The sequence below is a fragment of the Arachis hypogaea genome, chromosome 6 (genome assembly GCF_003086295.3).
Source record: "Arachis hypogaea cultivar Tifrunner chromosome 6, arahy.Tifrunner.gnm2.J5K5, whole genome shotgun sequence".
Taxonomy (NCBI): domain Eukaryota; kingdom Viridiplantae; phylum Streptophyta; class Magnoliopsida; order Fabales; family Fabaceae; genus Arachis; species Arachis hypogaea.
The window spans coordinates 8,956,182-8,978,046 of NC_092041.1; the positions used below are offsets into that span (position 1 = coordinate 8,956,182).

General features: G+C 30.1%; 1 protein-coding gene across 1 annotated transcript; it reads left to right on the top strand.

The window, feature by feature from the left end:
- Positions 1 to 7,217: 7,217 nt before the first annotated feature.
- LOC112695856 (probable indole-3-pyruvate monooxygenase YUCCA10) lies at positions 7,218 to 21,865 on the top strand. The gene is made up of 4 exons (XM_025748372.3): positions 7,218 to 7,885; positions 8,729 to 8,962; positions 20,231 to 20,356; positions 21,452 to 21,865. The coding sequence occupies exons 1-4, from the start codon at positions 7,268 to 7,270 to the stop codon at positions 21,623 to 21,625; spliced, it is 1,152 nt and encodes a 383-aa protein (XP_025604157.1). The 5' UTR covers positions 7,218 to 7,267; the 3' UTR covers positions 21,626 to 21,865.

The following is a 21,865-nucleotide window of genomic DNA, read 5'->3' on the forward strand; positions in this document are numbered from 1 at the left end:
ACCATCTAATTTTTTCTCTACCGAAAAAGATCCACTCCGATTATTATATACCGTGGAATTCAAAACACCGATTATTAAATTAGAATATAGTTTTTTTTAACAGATTATTGAAGTGCTTAAAAAATGTATTGAAACCAAGGAAGAGGCTTTTTCAGTCACTGATGATGATTGATATTTATGAAAAGAGGAACAGCTTTGCAAAGAATTGAAAGCTAAGGGCTTTGATGTTGTTGCATGCACCCGGGACAACAACTACTACTAACATACATAGATCACAGAAAGAAATGCTTCACATGCAAGATTACAACTGTGCTTCAATTCACTTTTTTACTTAGATTATTATTACCTCAATGCCATAAAGGAGCTAGCCAGCAATATCACCCCCCCCCCCCTTACATTATTGTTAGGAGACACACTACTATATATACACTTGCTTTCATGCTATCTTTTCTAATTATTAAAAGGGTTTGAATTCATAAATCTACCGTGTGCAAACAAATTAAATATTAACTGTTGCTGTATGGCTACCAAATTGAAGATTCCTCAATTGGGTTCATATATATGTGTTGAGTGGGAGCTAATGGCCTAAACGTACAATGTGTACAATGGGTTAAATCTTTCTTGAAACCACACATCCCAAAAGCATAATCTGATAGGACAATGTAACACTAATAATCATATTTCTAATATTTTCTAAACCTTCATTGTACACATTATACGCTTAGGTCATTGACTCTCTATACTTTCTCTTCAATTAATTAATCAAAACCAACTACCAAATAGATTCAATTTAAAGTCAAAATTTATTTAGCAATGAATTAGATAAAAAAATAAAAAAATCAGTCAAAAAATCGAAAATTAAATATATTTTTTGTAGTGTTATTATTGTTGTTGTTGACGAAGACAAAAAATAAGTTAGTAGGTAAGAAACCCAAAATCCGAACCTCCTCTTTTACTTGATTTATTTATTTCATTGTGCTATAGTTTTATATGTTCAGTCTATCTCCTTATTCATTCCATAGACTTATAATAAGACTATAAGAGTAGCGTTATAGATATGAGGAAATAAATTAAGAAAGACTAGCATTATATTAAATAATTATTAATTTACCTAGGATTTTGAAACCACAGGCGTTTTTTTTTAATGGTATTTTTAGTTTGAATGGTTAAAAATTAAATTATTATAGGTCAAAATTTTATTTAAAAATTTATTATCGATTAATAAATTACTATATATATAATACAAGATTCAAACTCTAATACTAATTTAATTTAGTGAGTTAATTATTATTATTGACTAATTTAAATTAATTTAAATACAGATTTATTTAGATTAATTGTAGCTAGCTGTATCTATTATTGAACAGTGATAATAATTAATAAGAACTGCCAAGTTATTTATTCAAAGCTTAAAATGTAAGTCAACTCATTCTGATTGCAAATAAATGATTGTCTAACTTTATTTATAAAGTAAAATGACACTAAATTAAAGAAAAAAGTAAACCAAAATAAAATGTAAAGTTGCAATTGACTTTAATAATGTATTATGTATATGAGTATATCACAAACTTGTTATCAAATCTCACATTATTTAAAATTTTAATATTCTGATAATATTTATAAATACAAAATAACTCTCACCTTTAAAATTAGTTTTAAAATTAATTAGGTCCACTTAATTTTTAACCACACTTAAGCTAACTCGATTGGTACGGTGTAGTTTACTGTGAAATTATTATGGTATAATATGCTGTTCATTTTTTTATTAATTAATTTTATATTAAAACGCAACATGTCCAGAAAAGCCCCAATTTATGAAGAAACGTAAAAGAGTGTAGTTTTTTTTTTTTTAATAAAGAAACCGTAATAATCTAATTCTAGCCGCCGATATTATTTACTCCAAGCACGCATAACTTCTTTATCAACCTACTAATTATGTGCTAGCTCCCATGTACCCGTATCTCCATCGATAAGGAAATTCCAAGTATATTCGTAACTAAAGAAATCTTAATTAAGGCTATGTTTGAATTGATTTTTTAAAAAATTATTTATTTTTTACAAGATCTTTTTAATAGAAAAATTATTTTATATGTAGATAAATTTTTAAAAAATATTAAAAACATTTTATATTTATACTTTTTAAAAAGTAAGATATTATTGATTTTTTAAAATAAATAATTTATTTTTTAATAAAAATATTTTTTCTAAAAAATATATCTAAATATATATAAAACTTAAACAAAATATTTTATTTTTTATAAAAAAATTTATTTATTATTCAAATTAACCAATTTAATCTGACACTAAATAAACTGCCATTATCCAAAAAATAAGAGGAAAAAAAAAGACAATGAGGATGTTATGAAACTACCACTTTTTAAAATTTAAACGGATATATATATATATATATATATATATATATATATATATATATGAGAATTATTTTTTGAAAAAAGATATATTTTTATTTTTTAAAAGATATTCTTTTAATAGATAAAAATTATTTTATATTTGAATATATTTTTTAAAAGAAAATTTAAATATTAAAAATATTTTTTATTTTTATCTTCTTAAAAAAATAAGATAATTTTGGCTTTATTTTAAAAAATTGAAATAATTTATTTTTTAATAAAAATATTTTTCTTAAAATATGTATCCAAACGTATTTAAAATTTAATAAAAATAATTTATTTTTGATAAAAAAATGCCTTTTTATTTAAATAAATCAATCAAAACTAATACTGTATCTTTATAAGACATTTTTTCAAATAGTTTTTTTTTAAATTTGTTTAAATTGTTTTATTTGTTTTTTAAATAACAAAAATTAAATTTTAAATATTTTAATTATAAAAATTTTAATATTATATCATAAAATTATTATTTTTAAATTTTAAATTAATAAAAAATATATTAATGATTATATCTCTCATGATTTTTTGTTTTCCAGACGAAAGACGGCCGCTACTATAGAGATGCTTAGCTGACCAAAATTCTTCAAATAATTTTAGAGTATATATTCATTTTAGTCCAGAATTTTAGACTAGACATTTTAGATCCCAACTAAAATTAATTATTCGATTGGTCTCTAACAATTAATTCCGTTAGTCACTTAGATCCTTTATTCCGTTAATTCTAACGGAGGACAAAATAGTCCCTGACAACTCTAACAGGGGACAAAATGGTTTCTGATCGGAAACGATACTGTTCTCTTCCAATTTCCATCATATCTCACATAACACTAACAGTTTAACACTATAACTTCAAACTATACAATGTACACTCTATAAATTTAATCTTCACAAGAAAAAAAATTCTCAACTTGTTCTCAATCAATTTATACTCAGGAAACTAATGCGTATGTCTCTCAACTAGTTGTCGTCTTCGATGGATCCCATGAATCTAGACAGCAAGTCTGATTTGTTAAGACTCGTTATCGTCGTTGTCATCTCCCTCCTCTTCTGCCCTAACATCTCTATGACCACATTGTCCACCACTCCGATCGCTTTCTTCAACTTCTTCTCCGAACCAATGTTCAGTAATCGCTTCAGTTTCCATATGAGCGGCAATGGCGACATTGCTCGTTGTAATAGTTTGGATGCGAGGTCGAAATTGTCTGCCAACTTAGACTCCGGAAAAGAAGGAATGAAGCACTCGTTGTCTATTTCAAATGAGAATTTGTATATGATGTCGAAGGAGAATCTTCTCATAGTGTCCTAATGTCCAACAATCTATATTACTTGCGGGAGAGTGGAGAAACGCGTGCCCTTGGAGTAGTTGTGAAACTTGGTCTTGAGGATATCGTGGACGTTGTCGGGATTGAGGTGATGTTATCAAAGATGTGGAAGTAGATGATTTTGGTGGGTGAAGTGTAGAGGAGGTGGATGTATCAGTCACAAAGATTTAAGAAGTGTGTGGTTCATGGCATGTTGAGGTAGGTGTCACACGTATGACAATTACACCATGGCTTAATCTTGGAGCTAAAGAAGAGGAAGGAAAAGATAGAAAAGAAGACTATAAAGGTGAAGAAGGAGAGTATAAATGTTAGGGTTATGCGAAATATGATAAAAATTGGGGAATAACAGTGTCGTTTTCGAATAAAGGGGTCAAAGATCATTTTGTCTCTTGTTAGAGTTATCAGGTATTATTTTGTCCCATGTTAAAGTTTTCAGGGACTATTTTATTTTCCGTTAGAGTTGACGAAGTCAAGGACCTAAGTAACTGATAAAATTAAATGTTAGGGACCAATCAAATAATTAATTTTAGTTAGAGACTAAAATATCTAGTTTAAAATTTTTTGAAGTCCAAAATGGATATATATTCATAATTTTATGTTTTCACAAGCACTTGAATTCGCTTTCTCAATGTGAATGCATTAACCAATAAGAACGCGTAAATCGTAGTTCTCCTGATCATCGCTGAAAAACTCATCATCATCCGATAGAACACCATTAAATTAAAAAGGACATACATATATAGTATATGGATAGATGTATATTAACATTTTGATGTTATTATCATCATTATTTCGAAAAATTGTTAGTTTCCATTATATTCATTGCTACGTAAAAGGATATGGAGAAAAGAAATAGATATACCTTAATAATAAGTTAGGTATCAAATGGTCCCGTAGAGATATTTTATTTATTCAATACTGTAATGCTGAGTCACACCAACCAAATTATATACGAATCTTAATTAGTAGTTATACATAAATAAAAAGAGAAAAAAATACAAATACATAATCAAATAAAAAATATTATTTATATATTAAAATCAGTTATTAACATATTTAGATATATATATATATTATTTAATTTATTTTTAATATATATTTTTATTTTAATATATATATTTTATATTAATAATTTATTTTAATATACACCTAGCATAATATAATTATATATAGATGATTAAAAATAAAAGTACATTGAACTATCCGATAAAAATTTGTGACTCGACTCATTTTAGACTCAATTCAATTTGATTCGTTTTATTAAATAAGTCATGTTTTGACTTTTTAAAAAGTCTATTAATTAAAAAGGCTAGAACATAAATTTTAAATAGTTTATAAAATTTGTTAAACTGATTCGTTAAAATAATTTTTTTATAATTAAAAATATGTTATTTTTAGTTTAAATTTTAAATATTCACTTATATTAAATACAAAATAAAACAAACAAAAAAATCGATAATGAAAACTACTTAAAATTGTAATTTTCTAGTTAAAATTTTTTTATGAATAATTATAAGTATAGTTATAATATACAAATAATTATGCTTTATAATTTTGAATTATAAATTTTAAAATATATTTAGTATTAATTTATATATTTTAAATTTATTATTTTAAATTATAATTTATAAAATAAACTTTTCAAAAGCTCATAAATTTATCGAATAATTTTAAATAGATTAGACTCAAACTTAAAAAAACTTATAAAAAATAACAAATTTAAATTTAAACATCCATTTATAATATAAATCAAACTCGTCAAAATCAAGGTTCAATTCGACTCGTTCTATTTCCATCCATACTAACGACTAGGCGAGGAAGCAATCCTCCTACTAGAAGATATATATGTACAAAAAATTACAAAATAATAGAGATTACGTCATAGCATCATTGGATTTAATACGGTACCAAACATGGCACATTAATTTAGTAAAGTATTCATATCTCTTGTCAGTTTTTTTTATTAAATAAATATTATATATATAGTATTCACCGATATATATTCTTAATTAGAGAAATTATATTTGTATATCCGATAAGTATTTTATTTTCGTTAAATATTTCCTATATAGTTTTACTTTTTATATTTTTCTTTTTAATTAATACGTGTACAAATTTAAGACTTTAAATACCACAGCTTTTACATGCACAGGGAAGCGTCTATAGGAATCTGTATGTATATCCTGTCCCACCCTACAGGCCAGGATTTCAGCTCATCTTTTATTCATTTATTTATTGAGTATAATATAAGATTCCAACTCGTTTTCATTTATTAGAATATCAAATTATGTGTGTAAAAAAATTAACTATCATATAAAAATATGTACTTACAATTTTTTATTATGTTATTGTAAAAAAATTATTTATTTAATTATCAATAATATTAGAAAACTAAAATAATTTTAGCAAAAAATTAGCCAAATGTTTTTGAGTGAATCTAAAATCTCTACATGGATAGTGTTTATATTAGACATTAGAATATTTCTTTTCTTTGTAAATTGGATGGTTATAAATCTGTTTCCTGGAGAGGGAAAGAGGGTAAAGAGACGAAAATTAATTGAATCAGTTTTCGTAATTCACATTGCAATGATACTAAACGTATCTCCTCCCAATTTGAATATAGTAAAATATTTAATAACTAATATTTTAAATTATATATAAATAAAACTAATTACTATATTTATAATTAACTAAACTGTTCCATTCTTGGTTGATTTGGAGTTGGTTCATATACTTTTTCTTTAATTATTTTAGCTAATATGTATATTTGATTAATTCTAACTATTATTATTTAATTATTAGTCGATTCGTTGTATTTTTTAAACAAAAAGTAAAGTATCGTTTTTGTCCCCAATGTTTGGGGTAAGTTTTATTTGTGTCTCTAACGTTTAAATTGTTCTATTTGTATCTCTAACATTTATAAAAGTGATTCAATGTTATCCTACTATCAATTATACAAACAAATCAGATTATATTTTTCAATTATTCTCACTTGAATGTGTTCGATTTTAATATTATACCCACTATTTGTGTTTAGATTCAATTATGTCCCTAGAAAAATGAATTATATAAATATTGTAGGAATTAGTTTCAACTTTTGATAAGCTATTTTTTGGAGTGGATCATCGATTCTATTCCAAACATTTGCATTCTAATTTTAAGAAGAGATTTTTAAAACTAAACTAAAGCATTCATGATGTGTAATTGACGACATGATAACATTGAATCACTTTTACAAACGTTAAGGATACAAATAGGATTTATCCCAAACATTAGGGAAAAAAACATACTCTACTCTTTAAACAAAATGAATAAGTTATGTTGTGATCCAAACCGCCGTATGTTAATGTAGCATATATTAATGAAAAAAGTTTGATAATTAATATTTTTATTTTATATTTAGATTAATACAAGTTAATTTTCTAAATTTTTTGAAAATATTATTATCCTAAGCATTTTCCCTTATTAATAGCTACTATACCTGTTAGCTACCTTTCTTCCATTGCCACAGTACACAAAGAAACACACATAAGAATGGAGGATGAGAGAAGAAGAGTGATAGTGGTTGGAGCAGGGCCTTCGGGTCTCTCCATGGCTGCATGCTTAACCAAGAAATCAATTCCGTACATACTCCTCGAGAGAGAAGACTGTTCAGCTTCTCTTTGGAAGAAACACACCTACGACCGTCTCCATCTCCATCTCAAGAAGCACCTCTGCCACCTCCCTCACATGCCATTCCCCCCTTCTTCGCCTTCCTACGTTCCCCGCAACCAGTTCTTGACTTACCTCGACCACTACGCTGCTCACTTCGCGATCTCTCCGTTGTACCGGAGGACCGTGGAGTTTGCCGCGTACGATCAGGAAGCCAAGAGCTGGAGGGTGAAGGCCAGGAACGAGGATTCCGGCGAGGTTGAGGAGTATCTAGGGGGGTTCTTGGTGGTGGCTACGGGGGAGACAACTGACCCTTTTGTCCCTCAAATTGAAGGGTTGGGTAGTTTTCCTGGGAAGGTTATTCATTCCACTGAGTACAAATCTGGCAAGGGATTTGAGGCTCAGCATGTTCTTGTTGTGGGTTCTGGCAATTCCGGCATGGAGATCTCACTTGACCTTATCAACCACGGTGCCATAACTTCCATTGTTGTTCGAAGCCCGGTAATTTAAAAAAATATATATTAGAGAATTATCAAAATTTATTATTTTTAATTATTAATTAATTATTAATATTTAAAATAGTAGATTAAAATATATTATTAAATTACTAAATTAAAATAATAAAATTAATAGTTAATTATAACGACAAAAAATAATAAATTATAAGAATTTTTTTAATATTTTTTAATTTATTAAAATTGTATGTTATTGTGAGCAGTCAAAATTTTCAGGTGTGTACTAAAATTCAGTCGTTGTCTTGTATAAAAATGTATAAAAATAATACATGAAATTTATGTACAAAGATATAATAATAGTTAATTTAGTAATTTTTTTTAGCGTACGAATAATATTTTAATTTATTAACTTAAATTTTTTTTATATATTTACTGCGTTGGGTGGCTAATAATAATAGTCATCTACCATTTTTGTTTTAGATCATTTAATGTTACACTGTACTAATTCATCATAATTGTGTTAAAAAATATTAAAGTAAAAATTGTAGAGCTATTTAATTGGAGAGAAACTTATTAAAGACACTCTTTTTTTTTTTGTATGAAGAAGGAACATCTTAATAAACTAGAAGCGTCTTACTTACTTATTATACAATGATAGCTTCTTGCATTTTACTTATAAGAGCGTGTATAAATCTAGGATAGATTCTCATTATTGGTTCGTTGTAGTATATTGCAATGATTGATTCGATCTTGAAATCGTTGAACGTTTTGCATGTTCAATCAAATGATAAGTAGCATTTTCCTTATTATTATTATTTAGTTGCATTGCACAACGCAATATATGAATAGTAATTAATGGTTGTTGTTAATGATGATTAATTATGGTTAGGTTCATATTGTGTCCCGGGAGATAGCGAATATGGGGCTGTTTCTGTTGAATTATGTGGGAGTAAGGAGGGTGGACAAGTTGGTGGTGATGTTGAGCAGGTTGATGTACGGAGACATGAGCAAGTATGGGATAGCCAGGCCTAATGAGGGACCCTTTTATATGAAGGTCAAGTACGGCAAGTATCCCATCATTGATGTCGGAACCTCTCAAAAGATCAAGTCTGGAGAGCTCAAGGTATGTCTATGGTTCTAATATTATCAATGACTCTGTGTGCCTTAATTTTGTAACTAAATATGGTAAAGAGAGTGAGCATTTATTTAGGCCAATTTTATGCTGTTTTTTATTTATCGTCTAATTTTTATTTAACTTATTTTTTATAATAAAATTTAAATTTATTAATTTTTATATTTTTGAATTAAATATTAATTTTAACTTTTTTTATAACTAGACATTAATTTTTAGATATTATAACAAACATCTTTTATTAATATTATTTAATTTTTTTAAAAAATAATTTTATTTATTTTAAATTTTAAAATTTTAATTATAAATAAATTTTTGAATTTTAAAAAATTTAAAATTAAAAGATAAACTAATATTAATTACAAGTTAACTTTTTATATTTTTTCTTTATAACTATGTTACATGCACTTCTCGATAATTAATTATATTTATATTCTTTATTTTATTTAATTTTCTTATGGTATAAAAAATATTTTTTATTTTTTCATTTTATATTAATTATGTTTAGTACTAAAAAAATATACAAAATTTATATAAAAAATAGTACATATATCTTTTCTCTAAAACTATAGGTAGATATCAGATGCTCATGCACGTGTATAAGAATATCACTGCATCCAAGTCTATTAACGTTGTTTACGTTATAGTTAGATAAAATACATTGCCGTTGCTTCTCTCTCCATTTTCCTCTCTAAGGACTAAGGGGGTTGTTGGGTTGTGTGCTATACTTGGGACACTTTTAATTCCTTCATTTCATAATTGCAACTTCAATTTAAAGCTACAGATTGCATATTTTTTTTTCTCGTCACTTTAACATATATGTATCAATATTAAATTAACAAAAATACTATTCGTATATTAAAATTGACCATCAATATATTTGTGGATAATATATATGGTTTAATTTATTTATAATATATATTTATATTTTAATATATATTTTATACTAATAATTAATTTTGATATACAATTAAATTAATACTACTACTCTACTAGTACTTTGTTACAATTTACAAATATTCTCTACGAAAATATCTTTCTTTGATGACATTCAAAACAAAAAAAAAAATCACGGAGACATTATCTCTCTGCTAGTTGCATACATGTCAAAATAAAAAATACACTAACACTATTATAATTTAATGAGTAAAGTATTGTTTTTTTTTTCTAACGTTTGTGTTAAGTTTTAAATTTATTCTTCATGTTTTAATATTATATTTATATTTTTAACATTTTAAAATCATATGAATTTTATCCTACCGTTAACTTTGTTAAAAATTTTAAAAAAACTTTTAATAATAAAAAAACCTCTCTCAAAATAGAAAATACAAAACAAAAAAAAAGAAAAACTCTTTTTTCCTCACTTGCACTCTACCGTCACATCATCACCATACAAAATGTACAACTCCACTAGCGAAACAGCGCTGTCGCAGCAGTAATAGCAAAATAGTGACCAATGGCAGTAAAAATGCATGGGAGACGATGGTGCATGCGTGGCTGAGCTCGCAGAGGCGAAAGAAGGTGATCATGCTTCGCTTCAATCTCTGTCTCATACTCGTCTCCCTTCAAAACTGCATGAGGCTCCCTCTCCAAAATCCCAAATCACGAACCTTCATCCTCTTCCAATTTCTAAATTGCATTTCTAAAAGCATGTTTGTCCGCAAAACCCGATAAAACTGGCGACACCACTCCCTCTTTGGGAAAGAGGTTCCTCGAACACCACCATGCGACAGAGGATGCGAAGCTCATCATCAAGGAGAATAAGAAGAACAAGAACAAGAAAAACAAAAAAAGCCTCTGAAGTACTACATGCTGCAACCAAAACCTAAAAATTCAAACAGTGAAGTACCCTAATACCGAAATCAAAAGATCTGGTGGGGATTGAGGAATCTTCAATTTTGAGAATTTGTGCTTGTGAGAGTTGCTGGGCTTGGGTCTGGGGAGCTCTGCGGCGGAAGCGTCTCTTAGGGTCACCGTTTTTGGCAATAGGAGTATGGCGTTGGAATTTACTTGAGGATTGGGTATTGCAGCTACCTTAGCGTCGATAACCGATAATTGTTTTGGGCACCATGGGCTTGGCGGGACGGGCACGGACGATTGATGCTGACGATGCTCATGATGCAGCTGAACCAGGGAAGAAGATGAAGTTGAACGAGGGAAGAAGATGGAAGTTTCGAACTTGGCATTATGTAGTGAATGGGTTCTAGTCTCAGATTAGGTTGGGTTCTTTGGAGTCTGGGTTGGATTGGCCCGGTCTGACCCGGACAATGTCCAAAAAAATAATAATAGAGGTTAAAGGATTTTAACAAAATTGACGGAAGGATAACATTGATAGATTTTAAAACGTTAGGGATTACATATAACGATTAAAACGTTAAGGACAAATTTGAGACTTACTCCAAATATTGGAAACAAAAATGATACTTTACTCTAACTTAATTTGGTACTGATATAGTTAGTTACAGCAGCACTAAATTAGTTAGACACTTATGAAAATAGTTAGCTGCATGTGATGTGAAGAGGTATCTGTTAGCCAATACTATATTATTAGATTAGTTAATTGTAATTTAAGTCACTGAACTAGTCAGTTAATAAATAGTTAGTTACATCAAGTAGTTCGTTACCTCACTAATGTAGCTTGTATATAAACTCCCTCTCGGCACGCAAGATCAATACAACTAATTCATCATTTTCCATCTAATTTGATTTATCTAAGATGGTATTTGAAGATATTCTTCTTTTTTTTAACCTTCTGCTCCTTCATCTTTTCTTCCCCATATTCGTCTTCCATCTTCTACCCCATTCTTTTTTTTCTTCTCTCAACTCACACGATAGAGTTTGACGAGAATATATCAATTTCACAAATTCCTCGTTTGTAGAAATTGCGGTTCCGATCAACGAGTTTTGAGAAGAAGATTCATCTACTTCTTATTCATCTCTGTGCTGCATCCTTTTCTTTTGATTTATGTAGAACTCTACTTCCTCTTCTGCTTCTTCAATGAAGATTGATCCTTATTCTCTATTCTTGTCCAATCAACTAGGACTTGTGCTGATCACTCAGCAGCTTACTGAAGACAACTATAACTCCTATATTCGAGTCATGAGGAAAGCATGAGCGTTAAGTGCAAGCTCAGATTCATTGTGAAATTTTTGGCCATTCGATTGACAAATGCTACAAGATCTATGGGTTTCAACCCAAGTATGGTAGAAGTTGAAGGATAAAGACATCTGTCCATAATGTTGCTACTTCTCAATTGAATCAAGATCAAAAAGCACTTTCAACTCAGAGTTAACTCAAACATAAATTCAAAAATTGCTGAACTTGCTAAACAATCACCAAATTCATGAAGTTATCTCCAATGAGTTGACAGAAGTTGCACCTCCAATAGGTATTATCCTCAATACATCAGTGATAAGATCAAAATTACCAAATACTTATTGGATTTCAGACAATGAAACCACCATCCACATCACATGTGACTTGTCTTTATTCAATTCAATTCACACTTCACAAAATTACTCAGTTGCTTTGCCTAATGGTGACACCTTTCATGCCAATTTTATAGGCACATTCTTAATCAATAAACATATCACTCTTATACATGTTCTTTTTGTCCTTAATTTTCATGTAAATTTTCTGTGGGCATCAACTTTTTTATCGAATTTTACATTCACAGTCACAGTTGGTTCTGATTATTTCACTATTTGGGACAGAAACTCATTGAAGAAGATTCGAATAGATGATTTGCAACAAGGATTATATATCCTGAAAGTAGAATCCCAAATCAATGTTTTGTTACCAAATACACAAGCTCGTCCAGTTTCTAATTAATGTCCTATATTACCTATTTTTCTTCATCAATAAACATGTTAATTCACAATTGTGGCACACTCGTTTAGGTCATATTCCTTCTAGGCTTTTGCATCACTTAGATGACACTTTGCATTTGACAAATAAATTAAATTATAGTAACTGTGAAGTTCATTCACTACCTAAATTCAGAAAACTTCCATTTGAGTCACACAATAATATGTCTTCACAGGCTTTTGATCTTTTTCACTGCGATATAAGAGGATCTTATCATGTCCCAACTTATAATGGAAAGAGATTTTTCTTTATAATTGTTGATGATGCTACTTGTTTTTGTTGGATCTATTTGTTGACTAACAAATCTGATGCTACTATTTGCTTAAAAAATTTACTCTCTAATTGAGACTCAGTTTAGCACTAGATAAAATGCTTCAGATATGATAATGCTAAAGAGCTTGCTCTGACTGATTTTCTACAATAAAAGAAAATTCTGTATCAATCTTACCCATATTAACCTCAACAAAATGTTGTTGTCAAAAGGAAGCACCGACATTTATTGAATGTTGCAAAAGCCTTGTATTTTCAGTCTAAGGTGCCCATCAATTACTGGGATGAGTGTGTAGCTACTACTATGTTTCTAATCAATAAAATCCAAAGTTCAATCCTAAAATTCAAGACACAATTTGAATTGCTCTTCAAGAAAGCACCCTCCTATATAAATTTGATAAGTTTTGGATGCATTGTCTATCTAGCCACTATACAACCTAATTTTTCTGTCTTCATTGGATATTCAACTAGCTATAAGGGATATATACTATATAACCTGCAAAGCAAGCACATTTTCATCTCAAGAGATGTCATTTTTCATTAAAACATGATGCCATTTGCTTCATCACTTCATCTACAGACTAGTGAAGATCTATTTGTAGATCTTGTCCTCCTCAAACCTACTTAGGATCTCACTCCACAAGTACCACACTCTACATCTTCTCCCACCACTCATTCCTCTCAATATGAACCTTCCTTGTCCAATGCCACAACCAACATCTACCAAACCAACTTAGGAGATCTTTTAGGCAAATTCAAATCCTTGCTTATCTACATGATTATGTTCACCACGCTACATCTTCCTATCTCATCTCTAACTACATCAGTCACCATTGATTAATTCTTACCTACCATCACAGCATCCCCCACGCCAATGTCATACCAAAACCTCAATTCTACCACCAAGTTGTTAAATTTTAAAAATGGAGGAATGCCATGAAGGAGGAGCTTGATGCACTTGAGGCCAATCAGACTTGGCAATTAGTTCTTTTACCCACAAACAAGCATGCAATTGGATGTCGTTGGATTTATAATGCTAAAATGAGCGCAGATGGCAGTCTCAAATGGTACAAAGCACGCTTAGTCGCCAAAGGCTACACACAACAAGCAGGTGTAGATTTTCGTGACACTTTTAGCCCTATTGCCAAAATTACAACAATGAGAGCCCTCTTAACAATAGATACAATGAAGAATTGGAGTTTACTCTAGCTAGATATTAGTAATGCATTCCTCAATAATGAGCTCAATGAGAAAGTCTATTTGGACTTATCTCTTGGCCATCCACAACAAAACCAAAGTCTCGTGTGCAAACTTACTCGTTCACTCTATGGCTTATGTTAAGCCTCTTGCCAAAGGTTCACTAAGTTCTACTTAACTCTCACTGTACATAGTTTCAAACAGTGCAAGCAAGACTACTTTTTTTGTTGGGTGAAGGTAAGTCTACTATATTCTTTATTCTGTATGTAGACGATATCATTATTGCTAGATCCAAATATGAAATGGTGGACTATATTAACCAAAGACTTCAGTCAATTTTCAAGTTAAAAATATTGGGGAATCTCAAAATTTTTCTTGGCCTGGAGTTAGCAAAATCCAAAAAAGGCATTGTTCTCTTACAACGTAAATATGCTTTCTCTCTCTTAGAGGACACTAGTTACTTAGATTGCAAGCCTGCCAACATCCCATGGAGGCCAATCATAAACTCAAGGCCAATGAAGCTAAACCTGTCCCAGATCCTAAATGCTATTGACGACTCATTGGGCGCTTAATGTATTTGACAATCTCGCATCTAGACATCATATTTGCGTATGTGAAACTCGCACAATACATGTCTGACCCTTGAATCCCACATTGAATGTTGTGCATGTGTTTAGATATATCAAAGCCTCACCTGGTCAGGGTCTGCTCTTCTCGTCACGTCGTTCAACTACTGGCTATTGCACCTTTCTTTGTGACTCTTTGGTATCTTGAAAAAGTAAGAAGCAGGATGTGGTTTCGTGAAATTTGACCCAAGCGGAATACATGGTTCTAGCCAATACAGTATGTGAAATCGTGTCCATCATGGCTCTATTGAAGTTCATGAATGCCAACATCAACTTAACCATGTGTGTTACATGATAATGTGTCTGTCATTCATATGGCTAGAAACCCAGTCATGCATGAACACTCCAAATATGTTGAAATTAATTGTCATTTTAATAGAAAAAAGGTGGAAGCTAAAATTGTTAAACTGATGCATGTTTTGAGTTGGTGTCAATTAGCAGACATCTTGATGAAAGCTTTTCATGATCCTCAATTTCAATTTTTCATGACCAAGTTAGGCACATACAATTTATATGCTCCCACTGGAATGGAAATATTTGCCACTACTATATTAAATTAGTTAATTGTAATTTATTAAGTCACTGAACTAATTAGTTAGTAAATAATTAGTTAAATCAAAAGAAAAATGGACAAAAATACACAGAATTTTTATACGACAAACAGATGTACACTCCAATTTTTAATGAGTCATTTGTACACACCAATATAAAACTCTATTGTTATTTCTAATCTTTTGTCACCTAAGTAATTTTTCTGGCGGTAGTGAAGGCCAAATGGCACGTTATTGTGTAATGTGGCCATTTTGGATGACATAATAAAAATAAAATTATTAAATTTGTTAAAATAAAATTATTCTCACTGCCACTCTTCCATTTTCATTCCTCACCTCCATCACCGCAACCACCACCCTCACACCTCCATCCCCAACTTCACGACCTTGACTTCATACCCCTCTCTCCACATTCTTGTCTCCGAATTTGTTGCTTCATTCTTCCATTTTTCTGAATCTTGATGTCTTTCTTCTCTCAAACTTCTTTTTATTATGAAAAAAATGGAATGTTGTTGTTATTGTTGGAATTAAAGAATATGATGGTACTAATAGAATTGTGATGGTAGAAGTTGGCGATGACATAAAGATGAGATAGGATGGAATTGATAAATTAGAAATTTGGGAGGGTAAGTGACAACAGTGAGAGGTTAAAAGTTTGGAAGGGTGACATGGCTGGAGTGACAGTGGAAAGGTTGGGATATAATTTTGAGGTGGTACTTGTAAAAGGTGATGTTGATGTCATGGTGTTGGTGTTTGCTCGAGAATGATGTCGTGTTAGTGGCGGCAATGGCGGCGGCGAAAAGGTGAGGATGAGACTGAAAATGGAAGAGTGGCAGTGAGAATAATTTTATTTTAACAAATTTAATAATTTTATTTTTTTACCATGTCATCTAAAATAGCCACATCACACAATAACGTGTCACCTATCTTTTATCACCATCGAAAAAATTACTCAGATGACAAAAAATTAGAAATACAACGAAATTTTATATTGATGTGTACAAATAACTCATTAAAAAATTAGAATATACATCTATTCACCGTATAAAAATTCATATATACTTTTATCTATTTTTTCTAAATTAAACAATTAATTACCTCATTAATGCAACTTGTATATAAATCTCCTTTCAACAAGACCAATACAATTAATTCATTGTTTTCCATCTAATTCTAATTTATTTAAGATCACCACTGGAATATAAGTTTTTTCTTCCTCCCAAAAGAAGGTTGAGAAAATTGATTCACACATTTGATCAATGCATGAATAAACCCACTGTGATTCTCGGTCTTCTCCTTTCTTATATTTCTTGCTCACAATAATTCTGACAATTTTCACATAATTAATTCTATCATCTATCATTATAATTTTAAAAAAAATATTTAATAACAAAAAATTAATAACAAGTAGTTAAAATTTATTAATTATAATATTAATAAATATTAAATAAAATAAATTTTAGTTTTTTTGTCTAATATTACCAAGATAATGAGGTTATTTTCGGTTAATTTACTTTCTTCTTTCTTGACCGTAATTCTCATGAGTATTTAATTATCTTTAATGATAATGTTAAAGGAGATAACTAATTATCTTTTAGAGTTGCTTTGTTGTCTTTCTCTTTTTTGTTGTGTGGGTCAAATTATTATAAATTATCTAAAAAAAATGTAAGAGAATTTTAACTTTTTTGCATGTGCTGTGTAGCTTATGTTTTTTTTTTTTTGAATAAGAGAGCTCAATACAATAAGTGGAGCAAGAATAACAATAAATAAATAGAAAAATTAAAAAAAATAAAAAAACAAAAAAATAATGACAATGAAACTCATCAATTATTTTTTATGTTCCTCTTTCTATAATATACTAAAACTCTATCAATCTGACTGCAAGATCGGCATGTAAACCATATAAACTTCTGAAGCGGAAGTCCACCTATTGTATATCTTGTATCTAATTCTTAGAATCATCGTAGCCGCTGTTAATCTGGCGGCATCCTTTCTCTCCTCCACCTGCACAATTTCGTTGAAACTTCGCATATAATAAAATGGAAATTGACTTCCACCCCTTCAACACATAATTAATGCTCTCATTTATGCCAGTGACTCATTTTAAATATTATTTCATCCCAAATTAACAACAAACTGCCCGAAGCATCCCCGACCCAACAAATTTCCAACCCACAGCAATACTCTCTTAAATTTTTATTACATCAAACTTTGTCATTACCTGCTTCTTAGTCTTAAATAAGCCTAACATATTCAAATTAACATTTTTTTTGAAGTTTTTGACCATGCTCAAATTTTTATCACCCCTCAATCTCTTCGTCACTACCTGCTTTTTTTTTTCTATTTTGCCAATATTCTTTTCTGAACAATTTTTTTCATTATACGCTTGGAGAATAGTAATGATATCATCTTCTTTATTGTATAAAATTGCACCTGATTTTAATGCGAAGTCCCAAATTTTTCTATTTTTAAGCATCTGCTCCTCCAAAATACCATCTCTGTTTTTCTTACTTCCTTTATTCTTGTCCAAACCACCATGATCAACAACTCTCTTCCCTGCTACTTTTTCATTGTGTTCTGACAGCTTCCCCTTGCACTTTGTCAAAGTTGTTCCCTTTTTGCCAGAATCCATGCCACTATCATTCACAATGTCATTCCTATCACCCATTCCTTCATCAACATCTTCCGCACCATCATCATAAACATACCCACCCAACCCACCTGTTCTCCGCCACCAACTCCTCCTCGATTTTATGACCCAACATAGGCGGCGTCAGTGAGCCTCCTCTGCTTCGACTAGCCTTTAGCTTCCCTCCTTCAACATCGATTCGGCCTCCTTCGGTCACCTCCACGCTAGTCTCCAGCACAAGTGTCATAGATGAAGCTTCCTACACAATTGCCGTAGACCCTTCTCTAACGTGGCTATCCCTATCATGGAAACTATACTCCATTTCCATCAAGCCTGACTCGGGTTCTAGACCCAACCCAATATCACCGAACCAGTAGATTGAGGAAACCACGTCCAAGGATCCCTCCGTACCTTGGTTGGACATCCTTGAGTTGTTGGGCTTAGCACCAAACCTACAAAAAATCTTCTTCTTTCTTATTCCTTTTGCCCCTCCTTTCCAACCCATTAAAGTTACCTTCATAAACCCATGTAATTATATTTTCAGAGCTAGCTTCATAATTAATGTAATCACATCCCACACAATCTGTTTTTTCTTCAATTCCTTCATAAATTAGTTGATATATTACCGTTTTTATCTGACTTTATTTTGAATGATCATTAATCCACTCATTCAAAATAATTTCAGAAATTACCAACCTACCTTTATCTTTTCCGTCTTTTCTTAGCTCTTCCATCACCACATCGGTTGCCTGGTCATTGAAAATCGCCAGTTTTGTAGTTCGTGCACTCTTTAAACTCGTATCCGCACACTTCCTTTCTGCAAGTGCTCTTCGTTGTTCACAATTATAGTCACTTTTTCCATTAGCTTCTTCATAACAATTTAATCCAAAAGATTTCCGTCTCACTTTGTTCACTAGCACATTGAATCTATTGATACCTACTGTGATATGGACCCATTCATTAATCATATCCATGATATAAGTATCAAATTACATTCGTCCAACACTAAAAGACATGCGCAATTCTGTCACTTTGTCATAACCAATTATTTTTCCCCATTGGTTTCCTAACATACTAAAGGTATCTGCTGATTAGGCATGTAACGAAACTCTGTAGCATTTTAATCATATTCTTCGAATTTTACATCGCTTTGTCTCATCCCATCTCCATACACTATGGAGGAAATGCAAGAGACTATTCATTGTAAACGTATATACTTCTTCTGCATTCAATACAGATCAAAAGTCAAAAGAACTTTATACGCTTCCAGTTCTCGTACTTGGACAACTTAAGGCAAGTTTTTTCCAATCAATTGGTTTCGTTATACCGCCGACCAGACTTCTCTGTACCTAGTCCAGATTCTCTTTCACCGCCGATACTTCCACTTTCTTCGTCCACCTATTTCCATGTGGGTTTGGTTCTTTTTGGTGCCTCGTTAGTTTTTCTACCTGTCTTTGGTTATCTCCTCTCCGAGGCTAAAAATTTGTCTTATTCCGACTATCACCTTCTTTCTGAACTGTCTTTCGAACATTTGTCTTAGTTATTCTTTTATACTTTGCTTTTCCCACGTACACAATCTGCCCTCTCAATCTCATATGATTTATTTCAGCTATAGTCTTCAGAGTCTCATCTTTCGTTGTGTATCAGATGAACGCAAAAACATACATATTATCATCTTTTTATTTTTGTGATAGATAAATATTATTAATGCATCCAGTCTATTTGCACAGATAGAATAATTCATTCTTCAAAATATCTTTAAAAAAAATTATCAACAAAAATAGAAAAAAAAACTCGTTGTTTCAAACGTTAGTACTCTTTTTAATTTCAAATCATGGAATCTTTTACGTGTTCTATCCAAAAACTTAAAAGTTGCCTTTAGAAACTATCCATTCTCAGATTTTTGGTCTGAAATTCGTGCATCTTTCGGCCCAGATCTCCTTAAACAACACTCTTTGGTTGGATACCCAGCAAATAGCAATGCGCCAATGTCATAAGCTAGGAGTGTGTAGTTGACACCTAATTGAGATGAAATATTAGCATATTACCTTATGTTTCGTTATGTTAAAGTGTTAACGTGATGACAAAGAAGCAATGATTCTATTGGTGTTTACTTAGGTGTTGCCAGCGGAAATTGAAAGCGTAAGAGGCAAGGACGTTATGTTCAAGGATGGCCAATCGCACCCCTTTGACTCCATTATTTTCTGCACTGGTTTCAAAAGATCAACGCACAAGTGGCTTAAGGTTTGTAAATACTAAAACTTATTGACTTATTGTCTCCTTCATTCTATTACTTTTATCCCATCGGCGTGTCACGCAAACACAAAAACAAAGATAGCTAGAGTAGTTTTTACGTAAATATGAGATATGATAGTTCAACATGACAACATCATCAGATATTTTACTATAAAAAATTTTAAACAATCATCATAATTTATTATTTTTAGTTATTAATTAATTATTAATATTTAAAAATATAAGTTAGACTATGTTGTTAGATTATTAAAAAAAATTAAATTAATAATTTAAAATAATAATTAAAAATAATAAATTTAATATCCTTCAAACATTTTTTATTTATTATATTAATTAAATTATTTAACATATCATACTTTTACATTTTGTTTATCTTCTTCCTATAAAAACTACTTTACACGTTTTCATGTAAATAACCAATTAAGTCAAATAAAAAAAAATACATAAACCAGCTAGATAGCTATCAAACTTCAATAACATGTATACAGTATTGGAAATAAATTATCAATTATTCCAAAAATATTAATAATTCAGTTAGTTTTAGTAGTTGATTTTAATTATATATTTTTATAAAAATATTATTTATATATTAAAATCAAACACTATAATATTTATATATAAATATATATATATTATTTAATATATATTTCATATTAATAATAGATTTTAGTATATATTTATTATAATTATATTTTTTTATAATAAAAATTAATGATTAAAATTATTAAAATTTTAATATTCTTAGAACACCTGACAACTTTTTATAGTATTATTATATAAAATAAGATTTTGCTAAAGATGCTCTCTTCTCTTATACGTATAGTGGAACAATACAAAGATACAGAAAAAGAAAAAAATCACATGGATCCCTTTTTTTTCTTTTTTATTTTGACAATGAATGCGTGTCTTTATATTTTATGTATAACTTCGATATGTATGTGAGTATTTTCTTTTACTAAAAGGCTAAAGAATATACCTGGGTATCAGTCAAAGTTTAACTAATAAATATAAAATACTTAGAAATATTCTATTATTTTGTATTAATTAGTTAAATCCATGTAACAATTAAGTTTATGCGCGTAGGGGGATGATTACCTTCTGAACGAGGACGGGATTCCAAAGCCCAGTTACCCGGACCATTGGAAGGGAAAGAATGGGTTGTATTGCGTTGGGCTTTCCAGGAAAGGCTTCTATGGAGCTAGGTATGATGCTGAGAATATAGCAAATGATATAAGCTCACTCCTCGTCCAACTTTAATTATGTATAATTATTACAACACAACACAGGCACATTGTGAACTGGCACTAGTACGTACTATGCTTATGATTCTCCAAATACATAAGATAGGAAAAATAATGGGGTGTTTATAGTTTAGTTGTGAATAAATCATATTACTAGTATGATGTTGAATTCACAAGAATTGTACGCTAATGTAATAATATGTTCTGCTTTTTCTTTAAGTTATATATAATAATATTATTTATCTTATGCTATTAA

Coding starts and splice junctions, on each gene's coding strand:
- LOC112695856 (XM_025748372.3), top strand. CDS start 7,268: ATGGAGGATGAGAGAAGAAGAGTGATAGTGGTTGGAGCAGGGCCTTCG. Junction 7,886..8,728: donor CCATTGTTGTTCGAAGCCCG/GTAATTTAAAAA, acceptor AATTATGGTTAG/GTTCATATTGTGTCCCGGGA. Junction 8,963..20,230: donor TCAAGTCTGGAGAGCTCAAG/GTATGTCTATGG, acceptor GTGTTTACTTAG/GTGTTGCCAGCGGAAATTGA.